This window comes from Corvus moneduloides, chromosome 13 (assembly GCF_009650955.1).
Source record: "Corvus moneduloides isolate bCorMon1 chromosome 13, bCorMon1.pri, whole genome shotgun sequence".
NCBI classification, from domain to species: domain Eukaryota; kingdom Metazoa; phylum Chordata; class Aves; order Passeriformes; family Corvidae; genus Corvus; species Corvus moneduloides.
The window spans coordinates 10,273,409-10,294,000 of NC_045488.1; the positions used below are offsets into that span (position 1 = coordinate 10,273,409).

At 46.4% G+C, this 20,592-nt stretch overlaps 3 protein-coding genes across 3 annotated transcripts in view; all 3 read right to left on the reverse strand.

Moving 5' to 3' along the window:
- Positions 1–982: 982 nt before the first annotated feature.
- Positions 983–7,778, reverse strand: SELENOS (selenoprotein S). Its single transcript, XM_032123405.1, has 6 exons — positions 7,654–7,778; positions 7,395–7,529; positions 5,770–5,876; positions 4,850–4,939; positions 4,687–4,762; positions 983–2,672 (listed from the first exon to the last, which is right to left on the reverse strand). Exons 1-6 carry the CDS (start codon positions 7,733–7,735, stop codon positions 2,593–2,595), a joined length of 570 nt encoding a protein of 189 aa, XP_031979296.1. The 5' UTR covers positions 7,736–7,778; the 3' UTR covers positions 983–2,592.
- Positions 7,779–7,969: 191 nt separating this feature from the next.
- Positions 7,970–13,783, reverse strand: SNRPA1 (small nuclear ribonucleoprotein polypeptide A'). Its single transcript, XM_032123404.1, has 9 exons — positions 13,567–13,783; positions 12,655–12,802; positions 12,147–12,225; positions 11,749–11,795; positions 10,946–11,048; positions 10,357–10,436; positions 9,158–9,233; positions 8,685–8,778; positions 7,970–8,161 (listed from the first exon to the last, which is right to left on the reverse strand). Exons 1-9 carry the CDS (start codon positions 13,646–13,648, stop codon positions 8,103–8,105), a joined length of 768 nt encoding a protein of 255 aa, XP_031979295.1. The 5' UTR covers positions 13,649–13,783; the 3' UTR covers positions 7,970–8,102.
- Positions 13,784–17,143: 3,360 nt separating this feature from the next.
- The window catches only part of PCSK6 (proprotein convertase subtilisin/kexin type 6), a 34,444-nt gene continuing 30,995 nt past the window's right edge, over positions 17,144–20,592 (reverse strand). Inside the window, 3 exon segments of the mRNA XM_032123402.1 lie at positions 17,144–18,813; positions 19,253–19,365; positions 20,378–20,507. Of these exon segments, the coding sequence (XP_031979293.1) occupies positions 18,716–18,813; positions 19,253–19,365; positions 20,378–20,507 (341 nt within the window). The 3' untranslated portion in view covers positions 17,144–18,715.

Here is a 20,592-nt window from a genome sequence, read left to right on the forward strand (position 1 = left end):
ACCACTTAGCTGCATTTCTCAAGCAACTAACATTTTCAGGAATTTTTTGTTCCTCTGAACACTTGCTTGATTTTTGGATTTTTCAATACCCAAAACAGATTATTCTTCAGTGGTTAAACACCATTTTACGGCAGTTAAATAGTTTATTACCCAGCTTCTTCCAGACAGAGGTATTTCCAGAACATCTGCATGAGTAAAGCAAGAGGCTTCTTGCATAACTGCTCTAGTGGGGGGAAAAAAAAATCTCCTGAAGGCTTTTTAATATGATCTTTCATAATTCAAGTTCTTGGGAATTCATACCAAACCAGGAACAATGGATTCATTAAATAGTTCACTTTCACCTAATGCTTTCTGCATGCTTCACTCCTGAGCTATAAAGCAGCAAGCAACCACCTTTCCATAATGCTTGTGGTCAGGGGAGAGCTTTCCATTTGAAGTCAGAGGAAAAACCCTTCCATCTTGTGCAGGTTGTGAGCCAAAAGAAAAGTTTTATGAACTGAGGTTCATCCTCCCAACCTGTTCAATAGCTTAGAAGTGTCTGACCAAGAAAAATTAATGCACTTGATGATTAAAATAAAGAAAAAAATTAAAAATTGAGAAATAAGGTTGAAGCTTCCAGAAATACATACATCATTTCGTTTTCACTGGATACGTCTTACTAAACCTTAGAATTAGGCAAAAAGCCATATCCCTAGTCCTAGCCAGAAGCAACTCTTGAGACACAGAGAAAGATTAGCATATGCTCAGTTAAGACCTGCTTATTTATTTTGCAAGTGTTTTTACTGAATTAAATAAACCCATCCCTGACCATTTTATCAACACAAGCATTTCTGCTTCTTTAAGACAACAGCCTCCCCCACTTGTTTTTCTGAAGACAACACCTCAGTCTGTTGCCTGTTTCCCCAACATGAGGGGGAAGATGTTCCCTAAGGCATTCCAACTTTGTCCTCTTTCCTGAGGAAGACTCTTCAGATCTCAAAAATATCCATCCACACCGCTATTTTTTTTTCCTTGGTAAAGATTAAAACCTGAAGTTACATACACTGGCCTCTGTTACAATGGAAATTTAAGTTTACATACCAAAATGGACAGAAGCCAGGGAATGAAAATTAATTTCCATAAGAACATCAACAGCTTCACTTCACCTTCTACACACACTTAACCAAACACTTTGTTGTGTCTAAAACAAAAGATTCTTGGCCTTTCGATTTCATTACCAACTTTAAAACTCACTAGTAACACGCTCCTGTTGCATTTCTAGTCAAGAGAAATATCTATATGCATATAAACAGTGTATTCAAAGTTGGCACTCATATCTATTGATGAGCACAAGTATTCCAAGGGTAAATATTCAGAAACAAGTGCTCAAGCAGCCCTAAGCTCTAAGGAACCACTGCTCCCTACCCCAGTGCCCACAGACCAGCTCAGTAACAGCAACTGGACACAGGGACACTTGTCCTATGCAGACAGGAATTATTTCACTCTTTTCCAAAGACAACCTGGATTTTTTTGTCTGTTGCATTTTAGAGAGAAAATCAAGGGGAAGGGATGCTTGAAAAGTTTGGTTATGATTATCAGTTCTGTTTTCTGTCCTCAGTGCTGGATACACACCAGAAGGATGAAGACCACACACTTATCCTTGCAGCCCCTTATTTGCCAGTGTGACACTTTCTCTGGCCAGAGCTCTCAGCACACACCAGCCTCACCTTTGGTGCTGCACAAGCTGCAGGAGGAGGGTCACTTCATCTCCCACCTTGCTTTATACACATTTATTGCACTAGAACAAATGACTTCTATAAAAAGATGCTGTAGAAAACCACAAAATTGTAAATACTAATTTATGATTTGTTTGCAATTATATTTAATATTAATAGTGTCTTGTTTTTACAAAGCAGTTGAAATTAAAAAGAAAAAAAAAAAGAAAAAAAAGAAAAAAAGAAAAGGAATAGCAAGAACCCCCCTGTCTGCTGTCTAGCATCAGTAATCCTCACTGGTTTGTTTACCATTTATAAGGAAAACATCATTCAAGCTGGCTTGTCACAGAGACTCATCTGCAATAACTGGCCTTTGGTGCAAATCTGTGGCATTTGTCATAGTGCTTTTTCTGGAAGTCCCTCTGCCTAAATTCAAGGTGTCTGCCAATGATAATATCCTTCCTCTTTAAGTTACCTTCCAGCCAAAGACAGTCAATCTGGTAACACATCTGAGGATGGTAAATATTCTCATCTTAAAGAGGTAAAGTGAGCACAGATAACTAAATTTGCCAGAGAGCCCAGATCTCACAATCCCAGGTGATTTACCTTGGTTGGAGACTATGGTCCCTCTCTAGAGAGGAGTGAAAATTAACTGATTATACTGAAATTGCTTCTCTCTTCACCCTCTCTTAACAGGATCAGATATTTTTCTGGTGGAGGATCAGCCAGTGTGTTGCAATTTGGAAACAGTGTAAATCTAACAAACAAAAAACTGTTTTAAGTTAACAAGTGCACAAAACCAGCCCCAAAGCAGTCCCTGTGACAGGCCAGCTGCAGGCAGTTAGACAAGGGGTAAGATCAAGCCTGCTAGTGCCAGGGGACACTAGGGAGGTTAGCCTCATCCACCTGCTGACGGGCCTCGCCGGCCAGGTCTCCAGGAGCACGTCCCACCTCCTTCTCCAGACAGTGGGTTATAGCCTAGAACACAGAGGAGAAATCCACTGTATTAATATTCATCCTCCACAGCCCTTCACCAAAGCACAAGGAACACCAAAAATAGATCTCACAATTATTTACACCTTGTTCATACTTTACACAGGCAGCATTTTAAGGAAAATGAAAGCAGAGAAAATATCCAGACTTGAGAGGTTTCTTTTTCTAGTGCTAACAGTGAAAGCCATTGCAAAACACTTGTGTTTTAATTTGATCAATTTGGATTAAATGAAATTGAAATGAATTGCCATTTAATTATTCTAAGTCTGCACTAAACCTGCAGTGCTGCTCTGCAGGATCAACAGAGCAGCAACAGCAGCTCTTACAGTAAACTCTGTAAGAGTGTATCTGTTCTCCAAGAGCCCTAACAGTCAGGGACTTAAAATAATCCCTTATTCCAGTCCTGCAAGGAATACTCTGAAGGTCAAAAGGTAAATCCATTCATTAATACTGCAAAGTATTTTTTTAGAGCATTTCAAAAGGCAAGCACAGGCACTAAGGCAATTACACTTTAGTTGAACATCCTAATGCTGTAACCATGGGAAACTTCATGTCAGGAGAACACACTCAGAAAGTTACAATTTGGCAAACATCTTCAATTTGTTCTGCACAAAGCAAAAAACCCTAATCCTAGCAGTACTGCTAACTGGGGGGGGGGAAGTGGGAAGGGTTCAAAGCAATCTGTTACACTGAAACTTCCAGCATCACCTTCATCTTTGAAATTTGTTTTTCTCATACCAGCCAAGTTTTGCTTTCTAGCTTAATTGAGCAGCTGAGCAGCACAGATGGTTCTTTCACTTCATGCTGATGTACCTCATGAGAAGATCCAAGACCTCTAATTCTCTAATTGGTTACTTAACTGACTGACTTTGCTGAGGATTAAACTAGGACAGGTAGCAGCTGGAAAGGTGTCCCAACCCAGCTGCCCTGATCCTGGTTCTCAGCACAGCTGACCCCTGCATTTCTCATCCCCCAGGGAGGTCAATATCCTATGACAGAGCTTTCAAAGGTACCTGACAGCATCAGACATCACACTGCCCTCGTATTAAACAACTTAAGATGAATCAGTCACTTGATTCCTTCAAATGTCAGGAAAAATACTCAAAGCAGAACTCCAGCACTGCACTGTTACTGAGGTTTAATATGTTTAATCAAGAATCCACAGGTTTCATACATTTAATCAAGTGACTTACTCAGCACTGCACCCTAAGTGGACCCCCCTTTCAGCCTCATATGATTGAGGCTGTCTAGATGATCCACTCCACTACAGAAAATTGTCATTAAAATATACCAAATTAGCACTTCCAGGTATGGCAAGGGCTGATGGACTGAGAAGAGAAGCAGCAGACTGGCTGCAGGGCTAATATGCAGCAGTGAGCCTGACATGAGCAATGTGAGACCATAGAAAGCACTTCATGCATCAAGATGATTCCAGCAGGTGACAGTGAGTTTAATGGTGAGACCTTCTGGTGCTTTGTGAGAGTTGATAAGAGTTTATACGTCTACAGGATTTATATATTCAATAGGTCAGCATCGTGATATATGATAAATAAGGTCACATTTTACATAATGATGTCTTTCATCTTCTTCATCTACATAATACAAAGCAAAATACCCTCTTCCTGCATTTAGTACTACAGGTGCTTTAAAGGCAGATCAGATATTAAATTATTGAATTTATACAATAACAGGGGACAGATCCCAGAAATATTGTAAGAATCTGTAATTTTGAATGACAAAAATCTCAGTAAATTATGCCAAAGCATAGTCACAAAAAACCTGACACATTCTTTTTCCCAGGGAAAAGCACTCCCAAAACTTCCTGCCAGCTTTTGCACAAAGGGCAGAGCACACCAGCTGATCAGAGATAAAGAGCTTGTTTGTAAGGAACATTTTGTTTCCTCCTTGAAAAAGACAAAAAGTATGTACAGAGACTACAGATACAGCTGGATAAATAACCTGTTCCAAGCTCAGTGTGTCTGAAGGATTCCATACTCACCACCTCCTCTCAAAGGCTTTTTGTTTGGTTTAGATTTTGGGACTGTTGAGGCAGAGGCACCAGGTTCTACTTCTTGCTGTTCAGAAAAGCAAAAAGTTACTCATGAATTTCGGCTCCCTTAATCACACAACCACAACTGTGACCTGATTAACATGGTTGTTACCTGATTCAGTTTCAGGTTTCCTTTGTAGCTTTTTCCTTCTTGCATACTCTCCCACATCGCGATCTTCTGCCTTCGCTTCTCTTCTTCGAGCTACAGAGCAAATCCAGGATAGAGACTTGGTCTTAAAACTAAGATTTCAGAACTAACAGAATCCCCAGAAACAGCTACAGCAGACTCATCAAACTATCTTTATCTGATGCAGTATCTCTGAGATTATAGAAAATTTTCTTCTTTTTCTACATCCACATCTCCTCCCCTCCTCAGGATGTACAGACTGAGTCTGCAGCTTCTTTTGGCCACTTGATGCTTTAAAACATTTTTAAATTAAAACAGAACCAAGTGGCAAGTTTAAACCCTGAGTCTATAAAAAGTACTAAGTAAAGAATATTCCATATGACAGTAATTTAATGTACAACGTGGGGTTATACAGAAGAAAGGACTTCTCCTTTGTTTTTAACTGCCAGTATTACTTGAGGCATCAGCTATAAACTGAGGTCTGAGTGTCTGACTGCAAAAGCAAAACCAGAGGTGGGATGATGATCAGTGTTACTGCTATGCTGATCACACCCATTTTCTGCACTGCCCCTCACAGCAATTTGCTATTCCTTGTTATCTCAAGCTGTAATTCAGGCCCTTAAATTGCAGCAGTGCTAAGCTACATTTTTAACACTTTTATTTGCCATTAAGAGCAGAAAACACAAATATGCACTGGTACAGTTAATTTAAATGCCAGCAAAAGCCCTCCAGCCATTCACTGCACACACAACCAAGCTCTTGCAGGTACAGATTTACCTGTGAAAAAATGAACACCAGGCCCACAGTGACCCTGGCACACAATTGCAATTTCCTGCTCTCTTTTACAGCAGCAAAGTGCTTGATGACAAATGTATGAGTTAAAGTAAGAAATGCTCTCTGGTTACCTGTTTTTGCTTTTCTTTGTATCTTTCTGCTTGTGCGTTCAACTCCTCTTGCATCCTGAGGCGAGCTGCTGCCAAAGCTTCCTGCCTTCTTACCACCACATCCGGTTCTAGGAAATCGGGAAAGAGTTTGCAAAGCTACTCAAAGTAAATTCTAGATGGTCTCCTCAAAGAACTGTGATAAAGAAAGGCTCACATCTCTCCCTACAGCTGCTTTGCAGAAAATCACATTTCAAGTTCAGTTTCCAGCTAATCTTTTATAGAAATTTATATGCTGAATTAAACTTCATCATGTTTTAATATTTTGGAGCAATTAACAGGGTTTTAATAAGGACACAAGTGTAACTAACCATAAAATTTAAACCTCACACTTCAAGGACACTTCCTTCTATTTCAGAAGAAGTTATTTGATACAAATAAATTCAGAAATACCACCCAGGCTTCGTAGGGACCATTTTTACCCAGAGCACTGCTTTTACGCAGAAGGATGAGGCAAGCAGCCCACGTTCACTCCTACTCCTTCTGGCAATGGGTCCTGCTGGTGTCAGTGCAGCAGTGGATTTAACACCCTCCATCAGCAGAGAAACCACTTACAAACATGACACACATCTCAAGAGACACCTGCAGGTCTCAGAAAATCCACACTGAGTCACCACTGCTCTTCATGAGTAGCCTTTGAAGGTCAAAAGAAAAATTATACTACAAAAAAAAGCAAATGTTGCTCTGTTTCCTTCCAGAAGCTGAAGCATCTCCATATTTGTTTGCCACCATCCAGTGACGAATACGAAAAAGAAATGTCAGTACTTTCAGTAACATCATTTTACAAGCAGTTTGGGCAATTAAATTGCCATTTAATTATCATCACAAAAGAACAGCAGAAGGATAAGGGTAGGCAAAAAAGATTTTTCTGGGGCCCCACATCCTGTCATTCCAATGTGCCCAAGGGATCAGTGCCAAGCACTCATGGATTTGGCAGATCCATGAGCACAGCCTGTGCTTTTCAGCAGGATCATGACTGTGTGCAATTTACAACCTGTGCCACACTCCCAAAGATAACACAGACTGTCACACCCCAAATGTACACAGTCCTGCCAGAGCAGGAACCGGGAAGGAATAACTGGAAGAAGATGATAAATATTAATTAAAAAAAGAGATTATTTAAAGAAGTATTTCCCCCAGGATTTAGATTTGGGCGTTTTGGTTTTCTTTGATAAGTCTAAAAGTTATTTGGTAACTGACCACAAGTGATTTTAGCCTCCATCCCTCAGCTCCGGCACCACCAAAGAGCAGCTATTCCCTTGTTCTGTGATGTCCCGCTCCTTCATTCCCAAACGTGTTCCTTTGGGACGCAGCTCTTCCTTCAGAACCTTTTAAAAACACTTCCCCTGGTCCAGCCTTTCCCGGTGATCTCTTCAGTCTCAGGATCTGAGGGCTGAACAGGTATCCCGAGCATCACTCTCCATTAAAACCCCTCAGAACCGGATCTCTTTTGGGCCGTTACCAACTCCAAACCCCTCTGCAGACACGAGCGGCTCTCAGCCATCCCGCCAGACCCGCGGAGCGCCAGCGGGAACCCGGAGGGACACAAGCACCGGCTCTGGAGAGGGCGCGGGGCTTCCTGTACTCACCCTCCGCCGCCTCAGCTGCTCCGGGCCGGCCGCTCGGCCGCGCCGCCAGGCCGCGGGACACCTTCTGCACGAGGACATACACGGCGACGGCGGCCAGGAGGATGTACCAGCCATAGCTGGACAGCACCGAGCCCACTGCGACGGGGACAGGCCGGAGGTGAGCGCGGGCCGCACGACAAGGGGCCCACCCGGGCAGGGGAGCGGCCCCGGCTCCGCGCCTCGGCCCCGCCGCCCCCCGCCCTCGTCCCCGGCCCCTCACCCGTGTGCTGCAGGGCCTCCAGGCCGCCCCGGCCCAGCGCCGGCCCAGGCCCCGCCGCGGGACCGCCGCCCCCGATCTCCATCGCCCGCCGCGGCCTCACGTCCGGACCCGCCCCGCTCCACCAATCGCCGCCCCGTCCGCCGCCGCCAGGAAGCACCGCGCCGCCGTCGGCAGAGCGCCCGGGGTGACGTGCGGCTGCGCCGGCCAATGAGAGAAGAGGGGCAGGCGCAAGGCAGCCAATCAGGGCAGAACGAGCCCTTCCAGTCCCGCCCCCCGCCCCGCTGCCGGCCGGGAAGGGGACGCGGCAGCACCGGGAGAAAAAGGGATCGTTCGTTTATTGAACAACGAAATGCACGAGGACGGGGGCCACGGGGCCCCGCAGGGAACACCGGCACGGCACGGGACAGGAAAGGGCTCCTGGGCAGGACTGGAGCGTGACAGGGCCCGGGCTACGATCCGTTTGGCACTGTGTCCTCTTCCATTTCTTCTTCGCCGTCCTCCGATGGGCCTGAAAGGACACGTCAGTTTTAGGGCAGCTGCTGCTGACGTTACTCTTCTTTTCCCACCCCTCTGCAGAGGAGTAGTAATTATAATAAAACTCTACAGAAAGGAAAATCCAGGTAACCCCGATGTACAGAAAACTGGTGCTATGGCCAGCCTGCAGCTGAGACTCATCTCTGCAGAGCTCCCACACTCGCTGCTGTACCCACACCCGAGGCACTGATGCTCAGCACCAGTCCAGAGGGACTCTGTAATTCATCTCATTTCTTTAAATAACTGGGATGACGTTTGGAGTCATCCAATACTGCAAAGCACCTTGTTTGGCACCTTGCTCTGGAGGGAGTGTAGGTGAAAGCCCTGAGCTGCGCCCAAGGCCAGGCAGATCATACAAAGCCAGGGATGTGTTCCACACATGACAAAGTCACACTTTTTCTACATAACTCTCTACGGAGATCACATAAAGCATCAGGAAGCAAGGGAGAGAGGTGAATTCTGTTTGGGAAAGAAGAGTAACAGAAGTGGAGAGTGACCTGATTTCCGCTCTCTGCCGGGGATCTGTCCAGCCTGCAGCAAACCCTTCAGCCGCTCCACCTCAGCCAAGGTTGTGGCGTTTGCTATGGCAGTCTGAGAAACAGAGAACTCAGTGAATCCTCACATACCCTCTATCAGTCTGCTTAGAATAAGCACAAAACCCAGACTTCTTCCACTTACGTGACACCAAACACCTATGAAAGTTCTACTAAATTCTAGTTCTAGAAAATTCTACAAATGACAAATGATTACTTCCCCCCTTATTACACAATCCTGGGAGAACTCTAAGCTCAGGTTAACATTTCACTTAAGTTTTCAAAATACAGGTAGGTCTGAAGAAAAATTACAGAAAAAGAACCTAAGCCAAAGTCAGGACACACTGATCTATTTGTCTGAACAGCACAAAGGAAACATTTGTTCAATTTGGATCCATGACAGCTTTTCTCCACCACTTTTCCCCTGACATACTTACCTTAATTGCCTCCACGTCCCCTGGGGAGGGCCCAGTTTTCTTTTTGTCAGTTGGCAGACCAGCCCCTGGATTGAAGCTTCAAAGGAAAAATAAAGACCTGTTACACCTTTTGAAGAGCAGCTGCTCCTCTTAACTTGAAATGCTTCCAAACTAGGTTTGAAAGCATTTCATTCCATCAAGTGTAGTATCTTATCTTTGTTAACAAACTGATACAGTGAAGAATTGCCTCCTTCAGAAACACCAGCAACTTGTCCTCACTGTCCCATTTCCCCCCACCTTTTCATCTGCTCAGAGGCAGAACTTAACTTTATTAATCAGGCAGTTGACAAAAGCTCTTCCATTTGGATGTTGTTGAACACTCAGCTGATCTGTTGCCATTACAAAAGCAGGGTGGACAAATAAAGAGTAACTGACAATGGGTTTCTGTTCCCATCTGTCTAATATGAGATTACAACAGCCTAAATTAAAGTCTACACTCAACTGGAATTCATCTCAACAGTCAAAAAAAAAAAAAAAACCAACCCGGTATCTGCTGCTGCTAAGGAAAATCACCTGCTTATTCTAAAACTGTCACAGACCTGAGTCCCTTTCCACTCACAAACTAGAGCTCAAATCCATCTATTATAGCTTTAAGTAAGTTCAAGACATTTTTCTATTTAACTATGAATTTGGAAATGCTGTTACCATACGTGATCTGATTTCTTATTTCCAAATAGTGATCAAAGACTAAACAAAACAAATGATGTACCAGTTAAGAATTACACTAAATAAACTAATAGAACGTAATAGCTTAACTAAAGATTTTCATCTGCATTTCATCTTCCAATTACAGCAGATTTCAGTTTATATTCCCCGGCAAAACAGAAAAAAATAGTTGCCAATCATCTAGGAAAAAAAAATCACCAAACAAATTATACAATGGCCACCTCTCTGCAGTTAAATAACAAAAAAAAAATTTTAGGTTTCCAGCTTATTGACTTCAATGCATCCACCCTGACCAAGTTATCTCTTTCAGAAATATTTCTGAGATGTATTCACCACCATCCAAAATTTGGGGTGCTTGGACAAGGCACTTCTGGCTCCCAAAGCTTTTGAGGCATCCTGCCAGCAGCTGATATTTCAGTTTTCTGCCTGATACTGCACACAAAGAAAGTGGTGTTTCTGAAGGAGGATGCCAGTGTAAATTTGTTTTATCTTACGTTTTTGCTCTCCTGGCAATATCCTTTGCAAGCTGTGCACCCCGTTTGCCCTTGAACATTTTCTCTGCCTCCTGTCGCTCCTACAGCGATACCACACACACACAAAGTTAATTTGAGAACATCACAGTTTGCAAAGCTTCTGTCTTGCCCAAGAAAGACACTTTGGCTCATCTTCATCAGTGAAATTGGTACATGGAGACCAGATGTAAGAACAAGCAGAACTGCCCAAACACTCAAAGATTTATCAACCTCGTGCTCTTAAAATTAAGAGCTTTTCCCACACTCATCTCCACCCAGAGCTGAGAGCTGTGGTGTTTGTTTATTTCTTTCTCTAGAGGTCTGTCTCCTACCAACACCAGAGGGACAGAAAAGAGTAACACTACACAAAGGCAGTAAAACTCAATTAAACATAATTAAACAGATTATATCCTTAAGAGAATGAAACCATGAAAGAAAACAATGAGAGGTTGTAGAGCCACTTACAGAGTTCCAATAAAATTTACAGCTATGGCAACAAGATCACTGTTAGTGATGAATTTTCAGGAATGAAAAAAGAAAAAATAGCTACATCAAAAGCAAGCAGACTTACTTTGAGCTTCACTTTTTGAAAATCCAGCACTCTGACCTGGGGAACTTTATGAATTAGATATAATCTGTAATGTTTCTTATTTGTTACAGGATTCCTTAGAACACTGTGAAGTAAATAAAGGTTATAAAGAGGCTCTTAATACAAAATGTTTCAAAATACACTTGTATTGAAATATATTAATATACTTGAAATGCATTCATGTACTTTCTGCTGTAACAGACAACAAACACCAAGAAGTAAGCCTAATGACAGTTCCTTGATATTATGGAAACTACAGTAAAAACTTGCACTTTAGCAATTAAGCAGATTTAACTGAAGGATGACATAAAAAACAACCTCAAAATAATCCCAATAATCCCACAAAAAATAACTGAACCATCGCTTTTCCTACCTGGACACAGATCAACTGAAAAATCACACAACAAACTGCGTTTCTTTCTGTCCCTCACACCAAATGCAGTATTATTGAAAAGTCCTTGTTTACACATATTTTAAACTACTTTTTATCAACAGATTAAACCTTTTGGTTTTGGGTTTTTAAAGGTTAAGTTCACTTCAGCACTTGTGTATTAGTTTACATCTCATTGCCCCAACACTCTGCCACTGATGTTAAGCCTCAGATATTAAATACCTGATGTTTATGAAGCGTAGTGGAAACATTGTTTATCAATTCAATTTTTAGACATAAAGGATCTGTCACAGCTCATAAAAAGCAGAGCATTCCAGAGCAAAGCGAAGGGCCAGGCCAGCAGCAGAGGTCAAACACCACAGAAAGAGCAGCTTTTCTTTTTAGGGTTACATACCTCAGGTAAGTCAATGATTTAATAGTTGATAATGGATCCAGTTCACCCTGGGTAAAGGGAGCACAGCAAGAAATTTTAAGTTCATTTAGTGAAAAAATCAAATATTTGAAAACAAAGTTCCTGAACTTGTATCTATTTTAGAAATTAATTAGAATTACTGTAATTAGTTTAATAGGAAAACCACTAAGCTTTGTGATTGCTGCTTCACTGCATGATGCAAATGTTCATTAAAGCATGTACACCATTAACTACTGCCAAAACTTTATGTTATTACTCTGAAGAAAAAGAACCAACTATTACCAAAAGGCTATGGTACTACTGTAAGGAAAATGGTTACTTACAGAGATGAAAACCACAAATTTTAAGCTTGTTTAGCTTTATCCTGCATCACAACTTACCAGTTCAGCAATGTTGTTGTTGGTAAGAATGAGCTCCGTGAGGCTGGGCAGAGCCTGCTCCAGGTTCTCACCAATCCGACTAAGGACCAACAAAAAACGAAGGTTTCATTTAGGGCAGGAATTAGTAATGGTGGAAATACAGAGAAACACAGTAACACAGAGGATCTCCTCGTGAACAACCCAGTCTGACACAAAAAACTTTTCTAATAAAGCTGACTAAAATCACTGCAAGAATGTTAGATGCAATATGAGATTTAAATCCATTGCCTTGCAGGTATCCCTGTTTTCTTGTCTTTATGGGGCTGATTATTGAAATCCAAAGTTCTGGCCAAATCCCAAACTCTGCACCTCATTGTCCTGGCTGAGAAACTGAATGAGGAAGGAAACTGAAAGAGGGCCCATACAATACTCACTGCTGATTTTATTGCCTAAAACAAACACCTCTGCACCTACCCAGCACTGAAAGACACACACCCCTCTCCCAAGAGCATTTTCCTCTGCCCCTTACCAAATCCTGTTGTTATTCATCAGGAGAGTTTTCAGCCTCCGCAGCAGCGGGAATCCATCCAGTTTGCGGATCTCATTGTCAGAGAAATCAATTGCATCAAACTGGTCCAGAGTGGCACCCAAGTTCTCAATAACAGGGATTTTATAACCTGGAGAGAGAGTGCAAGGCAGGGATTAGACAGTGCCCACAGCAGAGCAGAACAAAGCAAAGCAGAGTGAGTGGGGGCAAATCTGGATGGACTGAGGATGCTGATAAGTCTCAGACAAAACATCTCTGGCCCGACTCTCCTCCACACCACTCCCAGACCAAACTCTACCCCTTAAACCCAACAACCCCACTGCGGTTTTTCCAATCTTTCTTCCTCCCCCTCAGCAAAACCCCAAGCCCCTACTTGTATGTGTCCTCCTAGCCCAACCCACCTTTCTGGGACATCCCTCGCGCTGGGGGCACATCCCGCCTCCACCACAGCACATTCCTCCCACATTTCCCCCTATTTCCCCTTCGTGTTAGTTCGAACGAGATGATCTTAAGGTTCCTTTCCAACCCAAACCATTCTACGACGCTGTAATTCACGCCCTCACATCCCCCTGCACGTTCCGCAGCCACTGGAGCCTATTCAACCACCCCCAATCCCCAACCCCCGGCCACTGCACCCCCTCCAACAACCTCCCCGCGGCTTTCCCCATTCTGATTCGGCACCTCCGGCCACCGCAAGATCCATCACGGACCCTCCAAGCGCCATCACAGGCTTCCCCTCCAGGATCCAACATAGTCCTCCCCCAGGCCCCATCACTGACGACCCCCAGGCCTCATCACAGGCCCCCACGCCCCACCACACACAGAGGCCTCAGCCCTCTGCGCTCGCCCGCCCCTTCCCAGCACAGCCCCCCTCGCCCCGCGGGGCCCGCGCACCGCGCAGGTCGAGCTCCCGGTCGCGGATGGCATTGGTGTACTGTGCCGCCTGCTCGATCAGCTCCGCCGTGAGCTTCACCATCGCGACACACCGCGACACACCGCAACAAACGGCGACAAACGGCGACACACCGCACTACGCCGCACAACACCGCACAACGCCGCGCCAGGCCCCGCCAGGCCCCGCCAGGCCGCGCCGCACCGCCGCAGGACACCGCGCCGAGCGCCGAGCATGCCCAGGCCGGGCAGCCGAGCACCGAGACAGCGAGCGGCTGGGACCACCCCGCCCCGTCCCATCTCGGGCATTCCCCTCCTCCCGGGCTGATACAGCACCCAAGACCCCATCCCGGGCATTCACCTCCTCCCGGGCTGATACAGCACCCAACACCCCATCCCGGGCATTCACCTCCTCCCGGGCTGATACAGCACCCAACACCCCATCCCGGGCATTCCCCTCCTCCCGGGCTGATACAGCACCCAACACCCCATCCCGGGCATTCCCCTCCTCCCGGGCTGATACAGCACCCAACACCCCATCCCGGCTTTCCCATCGTCCTGGGTTGATAGAGTCCCCCCAGCACCCCATCCCGGGCATTCCCGTCCTCGCCGGGGCCAGCTGGGTGAGCCATGGATCACAAGCTCCGTAGGGACTTGGCTTGGCCGTCAGCAGTGCCCTAAAGCAGCACAGATGCCCCCAGAGGCTGCCTCCCACCTTTTGGTGTTTCCAGGTACAGATTTATCTGCAGAAATCCGGGCAGAGCAGGCCGGGACCACACTTCACGCCATGACTGGTGCTTCCCTTTGGACAGTGCTGTGTTCAGGCACTTGCTGCTCATCTCCTGCTCCACAGTCAGGGCACCTTCCACAACAACCACAGCTCTTGCTGCTTTCCCTCCTCCAGCAGCAGCTCAGCCTTTGCTCCTGGACATTGTGTTGCCCATAAGCACCTTCCCCCTGCAGCATTTGGGGCAGTTTCTCTGTCACTTCCATGTGCATTCCTGGTCTCAGAGGTGCTGTGATGGGCTGGGAACACCTCACAGGCTGTGGCACGACACACACCCTTTATCTGTGAAATAAAACGTGTTTCCAAATGTCACTACATCCCCCTAACCAGCTTTAGGAGTTTGGGGAGCAGCAAGGAGGAGATGGGAGTAGCACTGGGGGAGCTGAGGTGGCTCTGGCTGCTGTGTCTGGCTAGGAACTCCCCTCCCAGGTCCCTGGGTCTGAGGCTGGGGCACTGCCTGGCACCACCAGGGAGGGCTCAGTTGGGTGAACCACACTGAAGGCCACCGGACTGAGGGGAACACGTAAAGGGACACAGTTGACCACCCCCAAACCCCAAAACCTGCTGAATGTTTCCAAGCCATGTCTTCTGGGGAAATCCTTCTCCAGCCTTCAAGGCCCGCAGAGTGAGATGAGGAAGGATGAATTCTGTCTCCACTGCTATCGAGGGAAGGATATTTATTGTGAGCCATGACATTTCTGTGAACCCAGAGGATGTGATAATAGGCTAAACACTGCAGCCACGCTTGGCACTGCACAGGGATGGCTCATGCTTTTCTTTTGGGAGCTTCTAAGGGCATCACCCTGGGCGTGACGCCTGGCTCAGTCCCCAGGACTGCAGCATCAGAGCTGGCCCTGCGAGGGGTCAGCTGGGCCCAGGCAGCTCCTGTGCTCCCTGCTGTGAAAACTCCCTCACCAAAGCTGCATGGGAAAGCACAGAGTCAGGTTTTTATAACAGCTGCGTTTGTTTTATAACATAGGAGGGAACAAGAACAAGAGGGAGCTGTCATAAGAAAAAGCCCAAGAATTAGCAGCACTGTTGTACATGACTCAGGCATCATGCAGTGTTAAGCACAACAGAGACTTTAGGTCATTTCAGGCAGTTGTTAAAAGGAGACTCTTTTCAGCCTCCTGGAAACAGGTCCTGCCTCTGACAAGGCCAAATAAAACGTGGGCCCATCTCCCTTAGCACAATACATCTGTTTGCCTCAGCTCTACAGCCACAATAGAATTGTAATTGCGAGCAGACGGATTCCGGGTGTCAGACACTGCACACAAGCTCTCGACAGCCCTTTCCTTGTAATGGAAACGCAAAGCAATGATTTTTAAGATCTGTGTTCCCCACCTGCCAACTACACAATGGCAGATGGTTGTGGCTGCAACCCCACGGCCAAACTGCAAACAAGGAGTCAGGCTGCGCTAAGATTTTCCAGAAAAGAGCTATTATAGAGTTGACTTTGGTGCCAAGAGACAACAGAGAAATGAGCTTTAATAAATTGCCTAAATATGCATTTATCTTGAAGACACAGCCACTTTGATCCTCTGAGCATACCAGAGTCAGACTTTAATAGCTCCAAGCAAGTATTGCAGCAGCTTGGAGAAATAATCTGAATTTTATTACTTTACAAGAATGATTTCTGAGGGAAACGCTGGAAGCTGATGTTGTTGCATGAATTCAATGTGCAGAATTTGTTTTTCTCTCCCTGGCAGTCTGGAAGGCAGCAGAAAGCAGAATAGAGCTGGGACTGCTGGGGACTGGTCATCTTAAATTGCATTGCTTTTCCCAGTGTGTATTTTAAGTTATGTCAAGATGTAAGAGTAAGCATTTTCCTTTTTTTGTAGCATTTCAGTACATCCAAATATACCAGGGAGCAGTATTTACAGGCAGGCTGCTGTGATCCAGAGAACTGGAAGGCTGGCACAGTACTCCTGATCTACAGCTCCTGTTTTTTGACTAACACAGCAGGAGAAATGAAGTTTGGTATTTTCCAACCAAAGGGGTAGAAGCCAGGAGTGTGTCACCCCAGTTCTGACCTCTGGTTTGGCCTGAGACTGAAAGGGAAATCCTGTAGCAAGAGAAGAAATCTCAGTATGTGATTAATTCACATTTATCATCTAATGAATGTGAAGACCAACAAAATGGAGAAGCCCACAGCAGCACATCTCTGAGACAGCATCTTCCCTTGTGGGAAGACTGCATTATTTTGTTTTTCCCCACTTAAAAAGCTCAGGCACTACCCTGGGCACTTGGCCCATGGTTATTGCAAAACCAACACAACAAACAAAGGGCTCCACAGCTCCCTCCATTCCCTAACCACACCAGCAGCTCCTCTCCTTCCCAGACAGCCAATAGGGAACAGTGGGCCTGTGGTTCCCAGCTACTGGGAACTGCAGTGGGGAAACTGGGGGGGCTCAGGATGCTCCTTGTATGAGCAGGAAAGGGGAGCAAGCCCTTCTGCCAGCTCATCCAGGATCCCCCACACTGGAGAATACACGCAGTCATGCCCAAGCACAACCCCAAACCCCAGACAGATGGCCCTGGGTGCACCAGAGATGCCAGCCCAGCCTGGCACAGGGCAGGTATTCAGGATCTGAGTTTCTTCTGGAGATAAAAGACCTTTTTGACAATAGTGAGGTTTTTGCAGATGCAGCTCATCTGTTCCTGAGCATTTCTCCCACGGGTGCTCTGGGCTGATCAGGAGGTCCAGCCAGGGGAGCTGCTTTGTCCAGCAAAGTAAGGACGTGCACTGCCTTCAGTCAAGGCTGCATGAATTTGGAAAAAGCACAGATTCATTTGTCAGGGGAGATCAATAGTTTATTAACTTAAAGATCAGTTCACCAAAGCTCCATCTTTCCTTGGATTTGGTCCAGGCAGGTGAAGGCTGGAGATGGTGTGGCTTTCCCATCCTCTCCTGGCTGAGGTGAGCTCTTGTGGGCAAGCCCAGGCAGGGCAGGTGTCATTGCAGCCAAAACCAAGCCGGGATTATCCCAGCTCCATGTGGAACTGGTGACAGTTCGTACTGGGAATTTCACTGGCGAAGGGTTTAACTCGTTAAAACTATTAACAATGAAAATCAGAACATGCAGCATAGGAAAGGCTGTTTACATACGTCTGGTGCAAAGAGTGGCTTTGCAGGGTCAGAGAGGAGAAAAGGAGAAGGAATAAGACACAAAAAGATACCCCACTCCCATATAAAAAAATAGTCCACAGAGAAAAAAAACAAGGATTGTATAAGTTATTTTTTAAAAATCTGTAAAACAACATAGCCAAGGATATTTTAAACACAATTATATAAACACCACATGACTTACTATTAAGAGAGAGCATGAAAAGGTTTGTTTCGGGGAAGGGTTTTGTAGAATTAAGTTTCCTGGCCAGATCCCTGGAATGTCTCATTTGGGAAGGATATGCCCAAGAAAAATCACTGCCGTGAACAGGAGGATTTTGTGAGAGAGAGGGGTGTACCCAGCGAAACAGGGGAAGGATCGTAATGTAAAATGCCAAGAAAGATTAATTGGGAGAACATCTCATTTAGAGGAAGGATTTAGCTTATTCCAGAACTGAATCAATCATCAATGTACAAGCGGTTCCAGGAGGGAAATACATTTCTTGTTAAGGTTGGTCGGTGTGGACAACTGCCCCCAAAACCCTATGACTCCTTGTAGGCACACGGGTTTTGCCTGGCTGCAGTTACTTGCAGGGCAAAGCCCTGCTGGGCTGACACACCTGCAGAGCCACGTGGGGCAGCTCTGGCTTTGGTCCTCAAACCTCCAGTTATTGCCATGGCCAGAGGGAAGCAGTGACTGACTGAATCCGAACAGGAGAGCCAGAGTGGGCTGTGGGGCCCCGCTCCGGAGCCGCCTGGTTCATCGTTTTACCTATGTACAGAGCACGGCGCTGGCAATGCAGGTTTAGATCAGCTGTCACCTGGCACAAAAGGGTACCAAAAATGGAGCCAGAAATGGCTCTTCCCTTGCAGGTGTGTGAAGTCCTGCATCCCTTGTGGCAAGGGCTCCCACCAGCTGCTCAGAGCGGGCAGATCAGTAGGATTTCTGCGAAGAACCAAGCGTGTGTACATGGATCATGCATTGGTCCCTGCTCACCAGGAGTGTTTGAGAGTGTTAATATCACCACTTGTCTGCTGCTTCCAGGCCTTGACCACTCAGGGTCCGCTCCAATCTCTGCTTAACATATCGCTATAGAAACGCGCCGACAGTGATATTAAAGCTATCAAACTTACGAGCGAATGCTTGACAGCACCATGTAAACTCTCCCAAAGCTGAAAAAATAAACTTTTGTCCTAAACATTTGGCAAAACTGGACTGGCAGTCGGTGGAAGTCCTGGATGGATGCAGCCGCTGAACTTTACCCGGCCATAAGACACGTCTGACAGCAGAACTGCACAAACAGCTTCTTTTCACAGAGCTTATTTGATTTCACCATCTCACAGAAAGTCTTGTCAGCTGGGAGGCCAGGGCGAGGAACAAGAGAAAATGAGAACAGATTAACATTTTAAATAAACAAACATTGCACGTAACAGGCGCTGCAATTGTGCCAGTGTTGGGGGAGACAGAATTGAAAAGGAGTTGCTTTTTAAGGGCATCTTTCACATGGTTTTAATGAAGGAATAAAGGAGCTTTGCAGTGAGTGGGAGAATTAGCCCCAAGACTAAACTATAACAAAATACAAATGCTTGGATATGTTTGAGCAACAGGCAGATATCTAGAAGCAATGCCAGGTGAGCCACCTGCCCCCCACAATCGGAGCCCAGCCCACTGCAGCCATGCCCCAGCAAGCCCAGGAGCTCCAGCATGTTCAGCTTTATATGGTGAAGGGAATCCCCCAGACCTCTCATTTTTGCTACTAGGGGAGCAGTACCATGCCAGCAGTTCTGCCACTTACCATTGGTACAGGTTTCATTTGTCACACAGGAGCCACCGAGGAGGCTGTAACCTTCCTTACACCTGAGGCAGTTTCCACTGGAGCCCTCGCAGGCTGAGCAGTGGTCATCACACCTGGGGACAGAGACCCTGCTGTGGCCAGCACCAGCACCAACACCTCAGGCCAGCCACCCAAAATGAGCTGTTAGCCAGATGACATCTGCTGGCACTGTTAACAGCCAGACCAACCAGAGGATGTGGAAAATGGCAAATTTGAAGCTTGAAAAGTTATTGAAACCCTGGGAAAATGGGGTCAGTGGTGCCAGCTCAATGCCCAGTGACAGCTAGTGACATCCCAAAAGCTCTTGACTGCTGGGAAGATTCGCTGGGACGTGTGCCTCTCCTCCCAGCCATCCCAGCTAGAAAAAGGGCTGCAAAGGGAACCTGTGCTGCTCCCATCCATTTGCTCAGTGTAAAGAGCCCAGCAGCTGTGCCTCCTGCCTGGGAACAGTGGCTTGTGGAGACTATGCCTGAAGTCCCTAGGAAGGGATGCTGGTCTCTTGTTCCTCCCTGCTGAAGAACGAGTGCAGGTGAGTGAAACTCCAGCAGGCAGGGAAGGCGTTGTGTGTTCCCAAGTCACCTTTAATCCTTGCTTTTGGTGTTTGCTTTCATGAGGGTGAATCCACTCCCACTCCCCACTTAAAGCGCAGAGCTCCGGAGAGAGTGGGAGCAAATTTTTGCCTCCCAGCACCTCCTTATCTCCCACACTCAGCCCCGTGCTGGGCCAAGGAATGGAGAACACTCCTCCAACATGGCCACGGGGTGAACGGAGCAGGTTTAATTGAAAGCTGGAATATTTACCTAAACATTGCTGTTCCTCCCACACCTCCTCCAGAGAGCCCGGGGCCGGGGCTGAACCCCTTCCACCGTAGCCCTAAGACACCTTGGCTGGCTCTGGCAGGGGAGCATGCAGCTCCACTGCTCTGAAATCCACAGGGCCAGGGTGTGTGGGGTCCAGCCCCACAGCTGCCCTGGCTCCCTCGTCCCTATTTTCATTTCCATTAAGCTGTGAGCTGTTTCCAGCATTATTCTATCATGGCTGGCAGTGGTCCCCATTGGCCCTGGCTTTGATCTGTTGGTTCCATACCTCTTGCAGACTTTGTTGGGCAGCCCATGGCTGTCAGCGGGGTAGAAACCCTCACGGCAGGCGGGGACACAGCGCCAGTGTGGTGCAGGGCCCTCAGGGGTGCAAGGGGTGCAGTCCTCCTCACCGGGCCCTGTGAGGACAGGGAAAAGGGCAAAATGGCATCTAGGTGATTTTGGAGACAGTGCAAGCGTGACCATAGCCCCACATGTGATGGG